Source organism: Temnothorax nylanderi, unplaced genomic scaffold (genome assembly GCF_030848795.1).
Source record: "Temnothorax nylanderi isolate EJ_2023f unplaced genomic scaffold, tnyl_v1.0 TNYL_tig0002_pilon, whole genome shotgun sequence".
Taxonomy (NCBI): Eukaryota; Metazoa; Arthropoda; class Insecta; order Hymenoptera; family Formicidae; genus Temnothorax; species Temnothorax nylanderi.
The window spans coordinates 1,261,974-1,284,158 of record NW_027249064.1 but is presented as its reverse complement, the minus strand read 5'-3'; the positions used below and the strand labels follow the sequence as shown (position 1 = coordinate 1,284,158).

Genomic DNA, 22,185 nt, shown 5'->3' with positions numbered 1-22,185 from the left:
AACCCAGCTATTCTAGTGTGCGACGTAAATATATAATACAGTTTACGTATGTATATATATACATATACACATGTATGTTACGTACGGTGTTGGCATAATGTGTTAAGATACAATAAACTAAAGTATTGTGGAGTTTAGCACACACTCGTGAAATTAGTAAATGTCGAAAAAAGATTATTCGACTTAATTAATTATTTTGTATGTAAGATCGACGAATTGATTCAATCGTTCTTTTAATTGCTAAATAATCGTCTAATTTGATTTAATAATAAAGATATATCTGCATGCGAGAATATATGCGTAATGAAAATAATTTCTTGCACATATATTAGCTAATCTATCTAATAATTACGAATCCTTGAATTTTTCTAATACGTATACTAATCTATGTTTTATTAGAAAATTTCTTAGTCAAGATATGATATCACGCGTCAAAAACTCAAATTTGCCATAATCAAAGAATCGATCGACAATTATATGGCATAGACAAACCATTTAATAATAATTTGACGTTATAGTAATGAATTAACACAAATATAATACATAAGAATAATTTATGACAATTACTGATATATCAGTATGTATTAATGTTCCTCATAATTTTTTACTTGGAATTAATAACAATAGCAAAGTCATGACAAAATTATTAGTCAATCGATCCTTCGATCGCGCTTCGACTTGTAAGATTTCACGCAGTGATCTGTAAGATCTTAATAAGCAGAGGTAAAACTAAATTTAAAAAACAGATATAAACAATAAGAAATATGTAAAATACACCAATAATCACATATCTCAAGATTTACATATATAGATATATATATTTACTTAAAATATAAACATGTAAAAAATTTTTATAACTTGTGCTTTCTCTTTTCAAAATGTTATGTAGAAATGTAGAAATGTTAACTATCTAATAGCCTTTAAATTTAAAGCGATACTTTTTAAATATGTCAGGATCTAAATACATAATTGCATAATCTAATGTCAAGCATTCTGCTTGGAGCTGCCTCTGCACAAAGGACGAGAGAGAGAACGAATCGTTTTTATCGTCCGACACTGCGAATTTATCCAACGCTCGGTTTGTCACCTGGTGATTCTTTTACGAAAAGAACTGACTGAATCGGTTGTCGTTTTGCGCACACATTCGTGAATTCAGGACGTGCAAAACGTGACAACGGTAGCGACCGGCTAATCGCGCATCGTTTTCAGTCCGAGCGCACATGTCACGTCAAGTCTCTCTACCTTGCTAAGTTCACTGAAACGAACGGACGGCCGATGAGAACGTCACACGCAGTTTCCTCGAGGATCACCTTGAGGACACGCCACAAACCGGTGATTTGCGCACAAATATTCCCCGGGCGTTTAGTCCCTCCCTCCGGCCTTTTTCGCAAATTGATCACTGCACCTCACAGACGAAGAAAGTCTCGAAGCTACAGGGACTGTCATTCCATTTGAGCCCTTTGCCGTCCCTGTTCCAGAGCTCCAGGCAATGCTCCTCCTCGCCATTTTCGTATCTATGGAATGGAAATAAAGGTATTAGAACAGTAGGTATTTGAAATCCGCACTATTTTTGTTAAACAATAAAAATTCGTGAGAAAGTATGTTATTTAATAACGTATTCGATCTTGGTTAAATTAATTTATAGTTATACATGTTTTCAGAAAGAAGAAGGACATGTAATATAATTTCGTATTATATAAATGTATTATAATCACGTAAATATTGAAAACATTGCAATACAAAAGATTAATATTTCTCCAAAGTCATCGAAATTTAGTTTCTTTCTTCATTAAAATTAGAGCATGTTCCTCACTAAAGATCCCATAAGAAGACTCAACAACTTTCACCGGAAACGAATTCTAGTACCTCGATAACCGATTTATGGTAATGATATCGCAACGGTAGGGGTAAATGGAATTTGCGCGATCGATATCAGAAGGAATGTAAATTGTTTGCGATCGTATAGCAGCCTTACCGGAAATTATTTGGTTCGCCGACGTTCCAGTTCTCGAACGTGATCGGCCTACCGTTAGCCATCCAGAAAAAAGTTCCCTCCTCGGCCTGGTCGGTGCCAGAGGTCCAAAAATGCTCGTGGCCGAGACCGAAGTCCTTGATATGCTTCTCAAGTCTATCATTCTCCTCTTGCGAGGCTATACTCGCCAGATGCATCCCGTGATAACGACAGTATTGCGAGGCTCTGTACCAGTTTGCCTGCGAAGCAAAGAAGGGATGGTTATATTTTATCCTAATGTTTCCTTTTCGGCGAAACGCCATCAATTGTACAAAATGTTCTGCATAAAATATATGCGGAATAAAATATGTTAAAAATTAATGTGCTATCGTAATAATTCATTATCATTACATTTCAATTAAATATCGATCGACATTAAATATTTAAGATAAAATATTTATATTTAATATAAAATATTTAGTACTGTACAAATAATATATAAATTGTTTATAATGGTGGACTAAATCATCATAAATAGCGATTGTGTAAAAGAGTATACCATGAGAGAGAAATGCGATGACCTAAAGCGTTATGTTAAACGTTAAACGCTACAATAATTATGGCAAAGAGAAACGCTTGAACTCAATGGTAAATTATGTTTAAACAAATAATAGTAGAGATAAGTTGTCCTTAATAATCACATATAGTATATGTGGTCGTTGATCATAGCAGATTGGTCGGTAATAATAATTAACAGCACCCAGATTGTAGGGGCACATTAATATTCACGCTAAAGTTACATAATCACCATTCTGGTATCGATTTCGGCAGATCATATTCGAGAACCTGTTTGGAATATTATTAACAAGTTACGAACGAAATCTGTTATTTAATGTGTCAATAGTGCGTCAATAATACTATAATCATCACACGAAAAGTAGAAGCAAATGTTCCAATAAAGTAGATTAAATTTTTTTATAAATAATCAAGTAATAAGAGTATTATGTAGAGTATAGAGAGTAACTCAATCATTAAATGCTAAGATTTATTTTTAGACAAAACTAAGTTACACTAAAAATATTAAATGTAAGGAAAAATGCTAATAACAATGTTTTTAATATAAATTTTGTTTTAAATTATAATAAAAACATTATTATTAAAAGAAAAAATCTTTCTTCCTTGACAAATTAAGTTTTCTAAACAATAGGTTCTGGACTTTTTTAAATGTTTTAAATTTAAGATTGATCTTTTATCGTTTTCCAAAACAGTCAAGTACGTATATAAGTGTATCTCATATTTAACCAAGTGAAATTATCAACTCAGCACTGTTTAACTTGCCTCGGGCTGTTTATGATAGCACAGAAATGTTTATTAGTAACCCGCGTATCGCAATATTTTATGCGGTTAAGAGAAATCTGACGAACGTTCAACATGCAGCAAATTTGTATTTCGATATTTCAATATTACACGATCGGTTGTGTGGGTAACTCCGGTCATTCGCGCTGCATTATGTAATTTTTATGACCGCGGTACGTTGCAGAAGCGTATAAACGTCGTTGACATCATCGACAGTGGTCCTTTACGATCGTTACGAATTTCCTCGCGGCGTTTCGTCGCATTCACGCTTAGCCACTGCGAGCAACCATTTAAGTGCAAAGTTGGTTCTCAGCTCTCACATACCGCATACGTGCCGTCTCCAAGTATCTATTCACAGCATCCTTGATAATGCAACACATTACGCAGCATAGTGCAACGCATTCCTCTTCGCGATAACAAATAATCGCAAAATCAGGCTGCAATGGTAAGTCGCACTTCGCAGAAGTTCGTGTGTGCCGCTATGCAACTCTATTCGTGATCCTCAAAGTCTCTTATCAACATAATTAGCACGCATAATACACGTTCACTAAGAAACTGGATTACCCGCTTGGAATTCTGTGAGAACGACAACGCGGCCGTTACACGTATATGCAACAACTACACTACGCTTCTGCGAAGTATACCTACATATATTGTGCAACTTTCGGTAAACTTTGTATATTTTGATAATTCGGCGAGTTGTCGCTGTATTATGTCGGGCAAAATATCGCAATAGCAATGTTAGCTCAATTCAAATTTGTCAGATACGACATACAAATATATTTTTTATTATTACTATTAAAACATTTGCTTCAATATTTCGTGAATATTATAGTATATATTCAAATAAAGAAAGTTTATTACAAGTTACATAAAAACCTTAGCATATGTACATTGCTTTTTCATACACAGACTGCTTAAGAAAAGTGATTATCGTAAATTAAAGCAAGCAGAATTTTGCATATTTTGCTTGTTTTGTGGAACTTAATGAATCTTTTCGGATCTTAAACGCTATGCTAATTAAAGTTTGCCCGAATTAACATCGTCGGTAATTAACACCGTTGGTAGCTAATGCTTATGTAAATTATTTGTCTTAACTGCAAACTGATCTCCCTGTTAACATAACAGGAACTAAACTCGGAATTAATATACAAGTACATATAAATCAAATTTTAATTAATTTATTTTAATAAGTAAATTAGTTTTTAATTAGTTTTTAATTACTAATTAAAAAATTAAAAATTCTAAAACAATTTATGTGAGAAAAGAGTTTGCGTAAATTCGTTTTTAAAAAAGAATCCTGACAATCTTTACAAGATATGTCACAAAAGTTTCATCTCACCGTCATAATTATATAAAATACTTTTGTGCTATAAATCTTTTATTATATTTAACCTTGCAATATTACTACCGCGATAATTCTTTTCCAACAATTCATTTTATTTTTATTTTATTTTATTTATTATTATTATTATTATTGTATTATATTTATTAGTATTATTATAATTATTATTAGTTGTTACAATATCTGCGTATGGCATTTATCGTATATTACACATCTTTCATCCACGCATTTAGCCGTTCAGAAAGAATTTATTCAAGAGCATGGTAAATATTGTCTCTCGTTCCGTCAACGTCAACGGTACCGAATTTCGTCGCTGCTCTCTCGTTGCTCTTTCGACGATCCGTCCGGTGTGTACGGTGGGGGGCAAAGTGGAACGCGAAGGACGCGAAAAATCGAGTGTAACCCGCCGGGAATGCAAATAAAGCGCAATAAATAGAGCGCCGTCGCGATTGCACCGGAGCGGCCCGACACGACGGCGTTGCATTACCGCGCTGGCATTCCCTTTCCGCTCGAATCTCGCAGTGTGCGCTCTCCTGCACCGCGTCGCCACGAAACGTCGGCACGAACCCGTCGTTACTCGTGCACGATGGCTTCGCTTAAGCTCTGTCTATGTTCCCTAAACGAAACAGCAATCGTACGTGACGATCAATGGCAAGCTATTGGCTTTTCGGTTCCGAATATTCGGCTCCGTCTGTTTCCAGGCACATCCGCGCCACGGAAGAAAATGAAGATTAAAGAGAAAGTAATTAATAGATGAAAAAAGTCATGTGTCTTTTCTGATAAGAAAAAAGCAAGTAAAATTTATGACTGATATAATCCTACTGTAAAAGTAATATAGTTATGTAATTATATTGGAAGCAGAAATAGCAGGAAATTCCACGGTGTTTATTAAATATTCTCGTTTATTCAATAAGAGTCATTAATATACTTCAAAAGAAAGTTGAATTACCTTTTAACAAATCTAATCTTCTGTTCTGCTAGGTTCTTAATTATATTTTCTTCTTTTAATGGTGAGCATTGCGCAATAAACTTTATTTCAAATTTTAATAAAAATTAAAATAATAAATGTAACATTTTAATATCTTTTAGTTTAGGATGCAATTCTTAATAAATCACATTGAGACATCAGCTTCAAAAACAAATACAAAATCCCTTTAATTGATCTATATAGGTAATGTATAGCAGGATCGACATATATCTTGGTCCTTCAAAGACACGCATGAGTGCATATCTTGTCACAAATTAAACAGACGGATTAATTGAAGCAGCAAGGGACCAAGTGGTATTTAGAAACTTGATCGGGACTTTTACCCCGAAAATCGCCTCCTTTTCTAACTCAAATAAGTTCCCCATCGAGGAAAGAGGCAAACATCTTCTGTCGTTAGAAAAGAACCACGAAAGTCGGTTATTGCCCCGCAAAGAACGAGGTTGTTTTGCAAGGTCTCGATTAATGGGGCGCCGACACCATTATTTGCTTGCGAAACAAAGAGGGGCGCTCGTCTTCAGCGTGATCCGATTAAAGGAGAGGTCAAGAGAGAAGGAGAAAATCTCCACTTCTTCCCTCCTCGCGCTTTCGTTGCGAAAAGCCCGCTTAAACGAGTGCCCTTACGTCACTTCCATCCATCTCATAGCGATAGTCACCTCGGCCGGATCCGCAGCAGCGCGATGGAATTACGAAATCCGTGTTAATAGCCGCGTGAGTCAATAAAAGCGCCTAGGCTATCCGGGAAGCCGTAATAAGGGCGACTCTAATCGATACGATTGTGTTCGCGCGCGAACGGACACGCGTTTACACACGTCAGAACCAGGAATGTCGCTCTCGAAAAACCCGCATGAGATCAGCACTACCTGCGAAATCGTCGAGATAGAAGATACGCTTTAAACTTTAAACTGTCACACGTGTCATAAAAAGATAGTATTTCATGGAAAATAATTCTTAAATATTATATATATAATATTAAATTAGACATAAATTATTTTTTGTTCTTTGAGCTTGTGTAAATATAATTTAATACTTGTAATTAAAAAAGAAAAAACCCTTACGTTATAAATGCTGGATAAGATGTTTTAGTAAGAATGTGGCATTGTTTAAACTTATCAATGTGTACCTAACTAGAAAATTTCTCTCTACTTTTGATTTATAATAATAAGATTGGCATTTGCAATCTGAAATCACTTTTACTAGGAACTCTTTCAATTTTCCTTCACATGGCAAATATGTCGTTTCAAAGTGTGTTTTATCTTCTTTCTTTCATCACGCGAGCTTCCTTGCTATAACTAACACAGAGTCGTTGTTATCCGAAAAGATCCTTACTACCCTAGTCCCTGGCATTCGATGCACCGTAAAACCGTCCGTGACAGCAAAGCCGGAAAGTTACGAGCTCGGAAATAATTTGATAAAGTCCGAGACCCGGGTCGGGTCGGCGGTTCGGTCAAATAAATCAGCGTAACTGGCAGGAGCGATACCTTGAAGAAGATCCCCAGGTAGTATCTCTTCTCGCCCAGCTTCAGTAAAGGCATCGTCCATCTTGAAGCCGCCAAGCTGCTGCTGTGTTCGTCCACGCAGTTTGGACAGTCGTCTGCAAAGAAAATAGAAAGGCTATTAATATCGATACGTTTTTAAACAGAATGAATGGTAAAAAAAAGTACGATACGCGTTTATTTTTTTCTTGCACCTGACAATATATTTAGTCCGCACATTGACGTAGAAGAAATTTAATCTCTAAGGATACCTTCTTGCGCCAAATAAATAATGGTTTCATTTAGCGGCGAATGGCTCGATAAGAAAGACATTTGCAAATTCGAAATTAGTTGCGGAAAATATCAAAATATATCTAATAATAATTTAACTCTAATAATAATTAATAATATATCTTCACATATATTCTTGTATACATTTCTAAGTTTTAAAAAATTTTGAAGGTAATATATTAAATTTCTCAACACCCAACTATTACAAATCAAATGACGTTTTGTTTTAATATTTACATAAATTTTGGCATTGATCTATGAATCTAAGTCGTCGCAATGCAAGACTTCGATACGGTATTTCAAAACGCGTCAGCTTTCTAGAATTCCTTTCGCATTCATTTGCAAATTAATTATAGTCCTGACTCAATATTAACATCTTCTTTTAAAATACGCCCACTTCAAAAATTTCTCCAAACATTTCGTCTCTACTCATAGATATTCATCTACCAATAAAACATATTGACACGATATCCTTTTTTTCCTCAAAAGAGAAATTTTTCGTATAATGTTGCGTCAACTATATATATAACTTCTTAAATTATGCAATAAAATTTACCGGATCAATTATAGATACAAATCAAATATATTACTATATTCAATAAATAACTACTAATAATTGAATTATGAAATTAAATAATAAAGTAATATATTATTTATCAATATTATTTCATTTAAAAAATTCTTAATTTTTAATATATTCTTATAAAAATATATTTCATAAAAACATAAAACGCTTCTGCGAATAATACATAAATTTCCGTAAGTTTTCTGTAATCTTCCGCAATTAGAGAGTTAAATATTTGCATATCATTGAAACAATATTTATTTCAAAAATGATATTAAGACGCTTCACCATAATGTAAACTGAATTAATTCGCGTCAATTTAACTCGCGTTCAATTTACAAAAGGAATAGAAGACACAAAGTGAAATTTCATGACGGCCTTTTCTCCGTTAGTATCTTATTAATCAGTAGTGCATTCGGTTTCTCCGACTATATTAGGAGAACACAGCAATTGCGACTGAGGACTTCAGCAATTGCAATTACGCAACGCGGAAGAGATCACATGTACATCTATGTGTGTGTGCACATGACTGTGCAGTTGTCTCGTTTGTGCCTTTACGCAAAGCAGAGTCGTCAAATGTTAAAACCGCAACAAAAATATTGTGTATTTGTAAAAGTATAAAAACGAAAGCTAATTAGGACAAAGTATGATTTATCTTCAATCAAATGACAATTATGCTGCGATGCGGAAATTATCGCGCTACCTTTTCTGAGAAAGTATAGACACTTATGTAGATATATATGTGTGGATTTCATGGATGATTGCAATATCGTATTAAAAAAGCCTAATATGCTTTCTATATCAATAGATATTTCATTCTAGTAATTTATAAGTATATTATCAATACAATATATATATTATATACATATATAGAAGTACTTTAAAACAATAATTGAAGCATATAAAGTCTGTGTGTAACTTTAAAAAATTTTTTAAATATTTTACATAAATGTTATTGTATAAATACTGCTTTTTTCTGTAATATATGTAATATATGTAAATTAATATTATCAAATTTGCTAATGTTGTAACGCATCATATTCGTAAATAAACGAATAATACACAAAAATAAAAAAAGATGCTGTCTTCAATAACAAATGAATGAATTATATGGAACAACGAAATCCCACGCTCGTAGTATTATGTAAAGAAGCCGAGTATCGAGCATTCTAGTAACCTTGATCAAACAAACGCGAATTATGGAGATACAAACGCATGCTTTGTGTCTCCCATATGACGACGAACGCTTTCACCGGCTCACGCACTTCTCGTCCCGATGCGATTCCATTCGAAAGTTGTCTTGCAACTCGATTGTCGAGAGACGGGTCAAAGTAAAATGCAAAATATTTTTACAACGACAGCGGGCGATGAACGAGAATGATTAATAACGTCGCCATAATAGCCGTCGTCGCAGACCAGGCTCATTGTACTGTGTCGGAGCTGTGTGTAATACGAATACGGCAATATCGCATTTTACACGGTAGTGAGAATCACGGAAATCTCTGCCGCCGGAGGATACGTGATACCTCGCGTGCGTTTGCGTTTGCGTTTGCTTTACCGTGTTCTATGCAGTAAGGCTGAGTTACAACGGTTACACGAGCAGTTGCGTAAACCGCGAATTCCGCTGCACGTCTCGCCGGCGCGACGTGAAATTTCGGCGACGATTCTGTCTGTTCTGTTTACGGTGCGACGACAGGATTTCTCCGACGAGGCTCGTTCGTTACATAGCTCGCGTGTCATGCGTGCGTGCGTGCGTTCGTGATGCCTACATCGTCGTTCCGTTAATTGTCGCGGTAAATGAAGCGCGCTTTCGCATAAGCAGCCGGGAGTGGCTTTTTTCGCACTTTCGCGCGCGCGATGCACCGCGGGCGAGTCACTTTTCCTCATTCACTCTTTTACCGTCATGTTAATCTCGCTGCTGTTAACAATATTCGTTGTTATTCTTCCTTTCGCATTTTTACGCGTTGTACATGAAACGCGAGATTGTAACATTAGCGCTACGTTACGAGGCAAGATAGATTAGCAGCTACATTTTTTATCGTTTATGTTATCGACAGACTGATGATGTAAAAAAAATAGCTTTTTATTTCTGTATGATAGATGGTGTAAAATATTTTCTGAAAATCAGTGATTGATTTACAAATAAGTAATATTGATTAGTAATATAATAAAATACATAAAAATTACATACATTGATTATAATAGCGGGGAAAATCTTAGCTTATTAATTTTTTTTATAATACATATCTAATGCATAGGTAAGTCTTGAGATTCTCTTTTGGTACTTATAAAATCTTGGCATCTCATAAAATTTTTTTAATTCCCTTAAATATTTGTTTTATTTTCGCTAAAATTTTACAGTTTTTATTCAAAAAGTGTCTCTTGAGTTTTTATCACTAAGTCTCCCGATATTTAAAGATTCCTCATCAAAAAGAAATCCATGAAAAATAGTGATAAAATAATAGTGCTCGAGTCAACTCGATTCGTCGCGCAAATTGAGCGAGGTAATACGGCGAAATTGCATCGTGCTAAAGTTCGCGACCTTTGTAAAACTGAAGAAGATGGCAAGCAGACTAGACGACTTCTTGGTTTCATCGGCGGGCTAATTAGGCTGGCGTACTGCATATTTTAATAATCGCCTCGTTAATCTCCGCGCCGCGGCGTCAGAAAACATTTCGTCGCGTTAATATTCAGCGGACTTCTTAATAGACACCTCCGACTTTTGCTTCCTGTTCCACTTTTTGGTTCCACAACATCGCTTCTCGTCACGCAGAATACAAGATGGAAAAAAGATAAATTACTTCCATTAGAGGAGCCATTAACGGATCTCGAGCTACCACAACTTTTATTATTCGAGTTTTTATATAATTATGGCTCAAGTTCTCCGATACCGATAATAGTGCATAAATTTTTTAGAACGTTCTGTAGGATTAATAACAGAAAAAAGTTGTTTTTAATTGTGGTAATTATCGTTTAAAACTAATTAAGTTTTAATTTTTTAACCCACTAAAAGATTCTCAGTAGAAACATTACATTAGTATTAATTTATGAAATTCACATAAATTTAAATAACATTAAAAAGCAGTGTTATCTGTTCCAAAAAGTACAATAATGGGTAATCCACTGTAACAACGATAAGAGCCGTTTTTTGATTAATGTGAGAGGAAACATAATCGTAGTATAATAAAATGTGCCCTCCGGTACTATGAAAAACCCGGCAGAATTCGAGAGATTTAGATGACATTATACACGCCACTGTTTGTTCCACAATGCATACATTCTGCTAAATCCGTTGCTCGAATTTACAAATCCGCCAGCGGCTGTTATTAAAGTTAATACATATTGCGATATACAACGTCGAGCTTGTCGTTATGCTTGTTATGTAACTAGAGAAATAGAGAGTTGCGTTTGAAAATTCTAACATATTCAAACTTTAAGGATTGTTATTGTAAATAAAAAAAGATATATTGTTTTATTTTGTCAAGCTTTTGTATTTCGTTAAGTAATTAACGGAAGGATAGAAAACACGAATTTATAATACTTATATTATAATAAGCAATCTATAATTAGTTATACAAAAACTCTCAATATTTTTACATAATAAAATTTTTTAAGAATTAGTCAGTTAGATAAATGCCTTGTCAGCATTTTAAATAATTACATTAATCAATATTAATGCGGAAATATTACTCAAATAATGAATATATCTTATAAAGAATAATATTGGAGAATACATTGAATGTAATTTTGCACGCCGCATTAGCGCGATACAGCGCGTTGATAGCGTTCAGATCAATCAATCATTTTCGAAACTTGCTGAAAACGTAACACCCGACTACGATTATTTTAAGCTCACAGTCAAGAAGGTAAATGATCCATCGACTCTTAAAATGTCGGATTTTATCGACGGGCGAAGCCCGCACTCGTTTAGAAGAAACGACATCGTAAAGTCGAATTTTACGAGTGCAATCCCGAAAATCGCGTGAATTAAAACGACGCGATCTGCAAGTACGAAGAAATTTAATTATCGTTCACAAGCTCACGAAATCGTTCGATAGTCCATTGAATTATAATCAAAAGAGCAAACGCTTGAAACGTACGAATAATAAAATTGCTGACAAAAACGACGAAAAAATTTCACTGATACAAACTGTACCTTGCATCATTTAAGATAATGAACGTAAATATTATTTTTGTATATCTATAACATCAATAACTAAGGATACGAAAATTGCATAAGATTTGATATTCATTTTCAAGAAAATGTAATAAATGCGATTTGTTGATAATATTAGTTATTATTGATAATAATAGATCAGGAGAAGTGTCGAAATTTCTGCTCGGAAAAATTCCGCTCTGCAATAAGTGCGATTACGCTCAATCGATTGCAATGACCGAGTTCATGTGCAATTTTTTAACAGCTAATGATTAATGTGCTACCCTGAAGCAACAATACGCACATACTGATGTGAGACGACCAGAGCTCTGTCGAACATCGCTCGGCAGTCTTTTACTATGCTCAGTCATCCAGAACCGCATTAATATGACTAATGAATAAGTACTTTAATTAAGGAAACGATATCTCAGGTACATTCTAGATGAATATCGTGGCTAAATCAAGTTAAATCAATTTTCCCTCAGGAAACGAAATTAATTACTCATCGGTACATGAGTGGTTTAATCACGTCTTTCGTCTTCTGTCTATTCGACGTCGAGTATCATGCTTAGAATACGTTTCAAGCGTCTTCAAATCTTGGAACGTTTAAAGAGATGAGCATCATTCACAGTTCTAAGCATGAATAGAAGCTATTACAAAAGGTTCAAGTATATATAAATATACATCTTAAACGTTTATAAATTTATAAAGTAGAGCTATTCCGTGTGCTTGTTCTTATCTCATAACGTAAACTCGAAGAGTTAAAAATAAAAAATAAAAAACGATTGCGATCGATAAAAATTAAAAGTATAAAAATAAAAATAAAACGAGATGATAAGCAGCATATGGTAAAATAATTTCTCGCTGTAAATTGGGTATTGCTAAATATGTATTTCTGAAAAACAGTTAATGAGACATGATTATAGCGAAAGATGATTGCCCACAATAAAACGATTCCGACGCCACGACGTATACGGTCAGCTATTAAGGATAACGGTGTCTCTGATCGGACTGTCACTTTTAATCGGACGTCAAGAAGACGCGCGGCTTAACAGTCAGCCAGTCGGATGACCGACTAAACTTCACGAGAGCGACCGACCTTCGTTCAGCGTATCCTTGACACGCTTTCGAAAAGACAACCAGCGCGCGGCGCCGCCGCCGCCGACGCGAGTCACGTTCGGCGTTTGCATTCGCCGAGGAAGATTTTGCCGAGGATGACGGACATGCCGCATGTGGGCAAAATCACGGGGGCCACGTTACGTAAATGTCCGTTATAGGGCAATGCATACTGATGGGGTGATCAAAGCGAGCGGTCACAGCTCACCGACATGCAACTGCACCCTAGAGCTGTCAATGCACAGCGCTGGCAATACACAGTAACGCGAGCTAAATGGCGACATATATAGTGTCCAGAAAAATAGTGCGTATGGTGACAATCCTCTCTCTCTACTCTTTCCGCGCAAAATATTAAGCACATAACACCCACGTATACGATATCGACAATGAATTATATCTGTTACATTCTTATCATATATCGTTATTAAATTTTAGAGAACATCTTTTGCTATAAATGCTGTAATGCCGAATAGAATAAAAAAAAGGGAGAGATGTTCCACACTATAATATATTTTAGTGAGAAATTCTTTGACGCAAGTGGAGTTTACTCCTTCATAAGAAAAACGGACGCTTTATCCTATGCATGGCAAGGATAGCGTTACGCAAAGTATCGGTTTCGATAGTAGAAATATCTTTGAGACTATTGAAGTGGGTTGTCCTTTTAGTGCACTCGCATGACTCCCACTTCTATTATGGATCGCATACTGGCACTGCACGCCGTCGAAATGGCCGTATAGGTATACCCGATACGGTACGATCCCCCTGAATTCGTGGCCACGCTGCGCTGGGAGCGACGGAGAAGACAGGTAGAAAAAGCGACGGTTCGGATATCGTTTTCGGCAAATGGAAGAGGCAGGTTTCCACATTCGGCAATGGAAAACGGCTGCCACCGACTGAAATTGACTCGCGGAATCGCGACGTGGAAAAGCGGATGCGGCCTAGACGTGCGTCATGACCTCGTCGAGCGTGCAATCGGTATGGACGGAAATGTTTCGGATTCGAGGGAATCTGCGTTTCTCTCTTTATGTCTTACTAGTGTAATTCCCTTCGGAAAACCCTCCAGCAGACGCGTTTCTGGCAAAACACTGAATAAATTCCGAATTTATTCGTGATTTGTTTTGAAATTTGCATTTCGCTTTGAAATCCACAGTATTCTCTCGAATCTTTCTACGATTGTTTGCCTATTGCAAACAATTTCCCATTAGATTGTAGTTTGATAAAATATTTGTTAATTAAACACATTTATAACGTTAGTGTTAATTAGAAGCGTTGCAATAATTAATATAAACTGCGATTTGTACGTACAATTAACAAATAAAGTAATATTAACATTAAATATACTCAATTATATAACGTAATATTATTATTTATAATAATATAAAAGAATCTTTCAATTGTACATTTTTTTATACATTACATTACATATTTTATTAGATTATGTTCAGAAATTTATATAAATTTTCCATGTTTTATTTATTATTAATATTTATATGTAATAGTTTAAAAATAAGAAACAATCATTAAGAATTGGTAATTAAACAAATTATTTCCTCTTGTTGACAATTTTTTATCAAATGTACGTATATTGCTCAACAATATTTTAATGTCCTATATCTATATAATTCATTTTTAATATCGGGTAATTGAGAGAGCTCTTATTAAATAGCTCATTGTCAGTTATCAAAATTTAACTTCAAGTAGACAGTATTTATTCAGCTCATCTCAATTCTTATCTGAAGTAAGGCGTTGTACGCCTGAAAAATCACGAAATAAAAAATTTAATCTAATAATCTGACCGCAAAGTTTCCGGTGAAGAAATGCAAATATAACGAAAGAACAAAATATCTTCATAAAACGTAATAGCTTCCGCAAATTATATTTGAGAAAGATGTTCTCACTTTAACTTTTATAACACAATTTTTTATTAACACGACTGGAAATCGTACACTTAATATTCAAGAAGTATTCTAAGTATCCTGTATAACAGATAATTTAAGAAGTCTCCGATCTGTAGACAATCTCTCATCTAAATTATTTTAAAAAATCTCAATATACTTATTTTCAAAAAATCGTATTATGGCTAGACGAATAGCATCAAAAAACATTTTCTAAACTCGAAATTACAATTGTGTTACGATACTCTTTATCGTTATTTTAACGAATTCAAAAATTTTCATGCGTAATGATTATAAATCAAATCTTGGAACTTAGAGTATCAAATGTCGGTCGTAAAGCCATAAGAAACAGAAAAAGAAGAGGAAGAAGAAGCATCATCAGGGTGTAATGACGACTTAAAAACGTCACCATTGGAAAGATACTCCCCGAGTACTTCACCCCAAATACCGAGCTCCGTTATTACCGTTCCCGCCCATCGCCATATTTCCTTACGAGGCTCCTCTCTCAAGAGGACGGGAATCCCGGCGCGGCGCTCGCGCGCCCGGAAAATGGAGTTTACGTAATTTCATCAACGGTCGAGACGGGAGAGAAGCCGGGTGAACGCGGGGAGGAAGGAAAATGCGGGAAAAGGGGGAAAGGGGGGGGGAAGAAATGCACATTGTCCCGGGAGGAGGTCGCCGACGGTGCAACCACCTGAGAGAGAGAAAGAAGTAACTTTGGTTCCTTTTATTACTTCGCCCGATGGAGAACCACCGCGCCAACAGAGAAATGAAGCCAATCAGCTTCATCGAAACTTTCTCTCCGGCATGTTTGCGTGGAAGTGGCACTTACGTGTTCGTTCGTCCGTCGCGCGCTGACCTTTCGCGGACGCCACGCCGGGCTAATTAAACTCCATCGGAGAAAAAGCACGCGCACGGTGGAAAAGCTCGAACCCAGCTTCGTCGTCGCCGTCGAGCTTTGTCGACGAGTCCTTTTTGTACGGGGGCGCGATAATAAATGACGCGAGAAGAGGAGCCGCACGTCCGGCGTAACCTCGGTGACGTGGGTGGCGCAATGAGAAATTGCATCGCCAACTTGGCATCGTTCGGTTACACCTCCGGTTAACGATCTCAATGTCCCACGAGCGTCGGGCGAGAATAACACGGTTCTCCGGTGTTGCAAAAAAAAAAGACAAAGCCATGTCATTTTATTACATATTTTGAAGATGAGAAATGACGAAATATTTAGATTACTTCTTTGGAGGTTCTTTTTGTAATTGTGTCTAATTTGCATTAAAAATTTCACAATTGCCTTGCGCTAATAACTTTTATGTTAAAAACTAGTAGCTATTATATCAAAACTAGCGATAGCATTTTTGTTAGAGAAGAAAGTAGCTAATACCTAACACGGCATTAATAATTAATACCATTATGTTTAAAATTGGCCTTCAATATTTATTTTATAAATTTACTTTTATATATTTAAAAGTAAATTTCTACAATCTATTTTTAAGCAATTTATTTCCCTCTCGTGCAGGTTACTTCTGTAAGATTTATTTCTTGCAAGTATATTTTTACAAACTGTTTTTTTAACATGTAGCTATAAAAAATGTGAATTAGGGGAATTGTTACTTTCCGTATCACATTGCGCGATGAAATATTACATCCTGTATTTCTCTATATGTTTTTCAACACAAGTACAATTCGTTATATATGTATATGCATTATACACACATATATATAAGACGATTATATATATATATATATATATAAATCCAATCCATCAGAAATTTATTCTTGCAAGACGAGTTATTTCCGACTAGCTCTCGATAACGATGCGGCAGCGCAGTTACTTCGCCCTCCATCTTTCTCTCAGTTGCGTCACAAATTCGATATCATTTTACGGTCGTTGCCGACGTCCCACGGGACTTTAATGTTTCATTTCGCTCAGGGCTGCCTTTACGTGTGGCTGTTCAAGCGTTCGCCTTCATAGATTCGAGATAAAAATTATAATTAAACAAATAATTATTTAAAAAAATAAAAATTATCTACAACTATAATATCACGATAAGCGATGAGTTTGGAAGAAGTTACAATTGTTCATTTAACTATATACAATAGCATTTAAATACCAATTTGCATGCATAAAGTAAATTTTCTTCGCAACTTTATCAATTTTCCAATTTAATAAATTTTTTTACAAATTATTGTTAGAATAAGATAATTTCCATATTGTTTGAAAACAATTTATTTCTCGTATTCTTTCTGTTAAAAAATTTTTCTTCTTCTAAACGAAGAGCCGCTGTGACAGCCCTGTCCTCGTTGCGATGCATTTCGCCATGCACTTCTTTCAGAAACGTACATCCATGTGTATTTACGTTGGAATAGCCCGTGACGATCGCGAGATGTGTTCGAAATGGTAACCGAACCTGACGAGAACACGTGGATAGCCACGTGAAATCGATGCAGGACGGCAAGCAGATCGAAAAGAGGCGCGGCGAAACGTGAGCAGACGTTCTTCACCGCATTCTCTTACCATTTTAACTTCTATCTCGCGCAGTTCCACGCGATAACCTTTCCTTCTTACCGTTTATCTTAAGTAAAAAGGTCACGACGACAATTTTATTGATATTCGCCGATGCAACATTCAGCAATTTAAAAAAATCCAGCTCATTATGCTCGTATATCACGCTCATTAAAACAAAGTAACTTTTTCTTCTTGCCATATTCGCGTGATTATAATAATTATCAGATGAAATTAATGTGGTCACATAGATATGTGTTAAATAATTAAATTATTATTATTAATCAAGTCATAAATATGTTAATTAAATTGCTTGGTATCTGTGTAAAAACTAAATAGAAATCTGTCATTTAGATGGGAGAGAGTTTATAATTAAACAATTTATGATTTCATGAATTTTTAATAGCTTCTGCCGTAATAAATTATATAAGCATTTACTAAATACACAACGTCGAACTAAAATACTTTTTTTCGACTTTTTTTCAAATTAATAATACGAATATAATAATAAATAACAATTACGAAATACATGTGTCGGAATAAAAAATTTAAGCTATGTTCTTATTTTTTTAAATGAAAATTTTCCAGCGTATTTTTATGTACGCGTAGTAACATCAACAATATTTTAGGCAAGCAACATTTTGGGGCACATAAAATAACACGTGACTAGGATGACGCTCGTAGCAGTGCCATTAAGAGCATATTTCGGTTGTTGTAAGCGGTCGGAAGCAGATTATGTTATCCTATTGTCAGACGTATAATCATATTTCACGGTGGCAAAGCGCGCCGACTGTTGACGGCGTAATTAAACTGTAATAAATTCAACGGTACGCCATTAGATAATGAGTGCGCCAGCTGGACGTAACGCGTGCCGTTTAGGTCCGTTCGTTTCGTAATTAATCCCGTAAATGCAATAACGCGTTCCGCGGTGAATTTTCCCACGATGAATTCACCACCGCGAGATTATCTACCGGAGCAATGTTATTGCAAAACGATTGCTAGTCATTGATAGACGCGAAGTACCTGCTTTGATATACGCGCTACGCGCCGCTCGATTACGAAAAACGAGAGTATAGCCAATCGTTAATAAACCTAGAACTAGAATGGTAATTGCATATGCATTATCAATATTGATTAGCATGAAAACAATACCTACGCAATACTCGAGAAACTGTGACATCGTGTGTTTTACCTTTAATAAAATTCTCTCGAATTGACCTCTTTAAAAAGAAAAAATTTCAAACGAGCAAAATTTCGAAAATTTTTGTATTTATGAATATTTTAAAAAATTTAATATTTAATATTTCAAAAATAATACAAAATTAAAATTTGAGAAAAATTCTTTAATTTTAATAGATTATAAAACTTAAATGAATATTTACTTTATTTTCAATCGTTTACAATTAAAAAATTATTCGCCTGACAATAATGTAAATAAGAAATAATATATATAATCTAAAAAATTCGTAGAAACTAATTCAAATAACATATCAAGTTTAATTAATGATACCTTGATTTATTGAAACATCAAAAAAGATCATCATCGAAGTACATAACGTTGCCGAAGTTTCGCCTCATCTGCATCTGTATTTTAATGCACGCTACAATTTGCATTTTCACAAGCGGCAAGGTGCGACAATTTCGCACTGGTCTGTTCAATATGGTCAAACAACGTTATCTAATTTTGGTTTTGTTTTACCGCGGCGGACCGCAGACCGAGCACGCCGATGCGTTCGGCGGCGTTGCAGCAAAGATCGGGTTTTCCTCTTGAAACCGCAATCAGGAGCACGTACATTTGTGCAAGTGCCGCGTAATACTCTCACCATCTGGAATGCCAGTGCGATAAAACAAAAAGCATCGTTTGAATGTCCAAACGATGCTGAACGGCACTGGCTTTGCTAACAGCGTCGCGAGTTAATGCAATTGACGACAGATAAAGCTACGTTGGAATTTATTTTTATAGAAATTATGTAGTCAGCTTTGTTATTATTTTTCTTATTGAGAAAATAGCTGTAACATAGTTTACTTTAATATTATTTTTGTAATTTAACATTTATTTTAATAACGTTCTTTATTTATTCAAATAATTTTATTGTAATTCTCTTTAAAACGAATAATTTTGCATACGCGATTACTTTAAAACTTTGAGAAACAATCCAAGTGTATAAATACCTACAATATCAGCTGTAAAGAATTTTAGTTATTCAAGCATAAGAGAGAAAATGTAAATCGTGTACATATAGAAACAATATATGCCATGTATTACATTGTAAACTGCGAAATAAACGTAATTAGATCGATATCTCAAGATTTCTCGCTATTTCAATAATTTTTTAATGAAAATAGAATGTTGCTTTCAATCGCGACAACTTTGCGCGTTAAAAAATTAAACTCCTTTAAGCGTGACGATGTTGGAGTAAAGTGCGCAAGCCTTTCGTGAGATAATGTGCCAGGATATAAGTCATTGACCTAAGTTTCAGCAAGAAAATATTGCTATAAGAGACAACGCCGACAAACAAGAGAGTTATGGGTGAATCTTCTTTTATGAGCCATAACAATAATTAGAAATGTTTCTTTCGCATTACGATGCAAAGCGCAAAATAAAATATAAATTCTTGATAATGAAAATAAAACTGAATGAAGGAATTTATTTTAAACACAAGCATAACGTCTTTTTCATAACTTACGAACGAAACAAAATACACAATGTTCTTTACAATAGATTGTTAAAAAAATTTCCGTACATATTTCATACTTTTAAAATGTTATTCAAACTTCTTGCAAACAAAACAACGCTCTTGATAAAAAAAAGATTCATCATCAGTATTATATCTGCAGCCGTAGAAAATATCGTATCTGCTATAAAAATATCTTTTTGTGCCTTGTAATACGCTTATTTTTTCGCTTCACTTACTAATGTGATTATTTGCATTTAACTAAAAAAAAAAAAAAATTACGTATGTATTGTAATCAAGCTTATAAACAACATATGAAAAAATATAAGATTCTCATTATACTACTGGCTTCTGGTCAGACTCATTGGGAAATTAGTCTTTTCAAGCGTGACGGGCGTGTGGCAACTCTCGAGCCTTTCGTGTGAGATAAGGCTCCAGGATATGCGTCGTTAGCCCGGGAGCCGGTGGAGGAGGAAACATTCGCGGGAAGAATATTGCGGTATAGAGGTGAGGGAGACAGAAAGAACGGCATACCGCTCCGCGCACAAGTGCAACGCCTCGTATAGAGCGAGCGGAGAGAGTATCTCGTGTCGTGCTGCACTTCCGCTCCGCGAAGTAAATCGTGTGCATTGCAGTGCAACGGACCACCGGCGGCTGAGCGTAACGCGAGGCGAACCACCGGCACGTAAGATTATGAAATTCGATAGAATAACGTCATTGTGCTAACTCCTTAATTGCCGCACCGTAAATTCCGCTGCGTTCCGCAGCGGGAACGTTCATACGAGAAACGGGCGCACGCTCCTGTAGCACGAATAGCCTCAATGAAACTCGTCGACGATTCACGAAATTCATTAATTTGCGGTAATAAAGATTGTACGGTACCATACAATCAATACGGTACAATACAATACAATCAATATTGTACAGTAATATCGATAAGAGAGCAAAAAAGAATATGATCTACATCAAGACATTGCTCAAATAATTGCTAGATAAAAGGTCATGACATACACATGTATGCGTGTTGTTATCGCGTAGCATTTACAGGTGCTGGAAGAAAATGAGGCTGAAGGAAAAGAATATTCCTTGGGGCATATTATATACTTGATCAATAACTACGTTTCCAAGGTTAGTGAACTTATTGTGATCACTGTCAGCATAAAGATAGAGTTTAGATTTGATCTCTGATAGAATCTAAAATCTCTATGAAGGCAAAGAGGTTACTTTCCAAATTCAAGCGGAAATTCAGTAGACATGAGTCATATGTGACTGTGGTATACACGTTTCCAAATTTTATCCTATCTCTTAGCCAAGATATTTTATCACCTCTGTATTAAATCTTCTGTTCATTTTATTATAATATCGATCTTTTATATCAAACAAAAATGATGTATAAAATTTTTTAAAATTGCGGCTACAGAAATATATTATTAAAAAAATACGAATATTAATAGGTATTAAAAATTATTTTACAACTTTAAAGAATGTTAATATTATTCATGTTATGCACTATCTGAAGCCGCACAATGAATATTTAACAGTCTCTATTTGCAGTAAAAGTTATAAAAGTTAATCCAGATCGTTAAAGTTGGATGATTTATCTGTTATTTATGCATGTGTATTATACGTGTTATTTATTTCACGTTTTATTGCTATGCTTAAAGTCATGAATAACTTCACATTTTGCATAAAATATATAATATATATAAATATAATTAACATGTTCGATTTTAATACAATCGATATTTGAAAAAAAAAATACGAGTTTAATAATAAAAATAAATTATTCCAGATTAAGCGAAAGTGCTACGAAAGTGACGGAAGGAACGAGTTCTGGAATCGGTGAAAGTACCGAAGAAAAAGTAAAAAAAA

The 22,185-nt window shown here is 35.0% G+C and overlaps 1 protein-coding gene across 1 annotated transcript in view; it reads right to left on the bottom strand.

The window, feature by feature from the left end:
- Positions 1-866: 866 nt before the first annotated feature.
- Positions 867-22,185, bottom strand: part of LOC139767927 (uncharacterized) — a 96,773-nt gene continuing 75,454 nt past the window's right edge. The window contains exons 4-7 of the mRNA XM_071697678.1: positions 20,959-20,967; positions 7,119-7,231; positions 1,976-2,211; positions 867-1,514 (exon numbers count right to left, since the gene is read on the bottom strand). Coding sequence (XP_071553779.1) covers positions 1,397-1,514; positions 1,976-2,211; positions 7,119-7,231; positions 20,959-20,967 — 476 coding nt within the window. The 3' untranslated portion in view covers positions 867-1,396. The remainder of the gene's footprint in view (positions 1,515-1,975; positions 2,212-7,118; positions 7,232-20,958; positions 20,968-22,185) is intronic.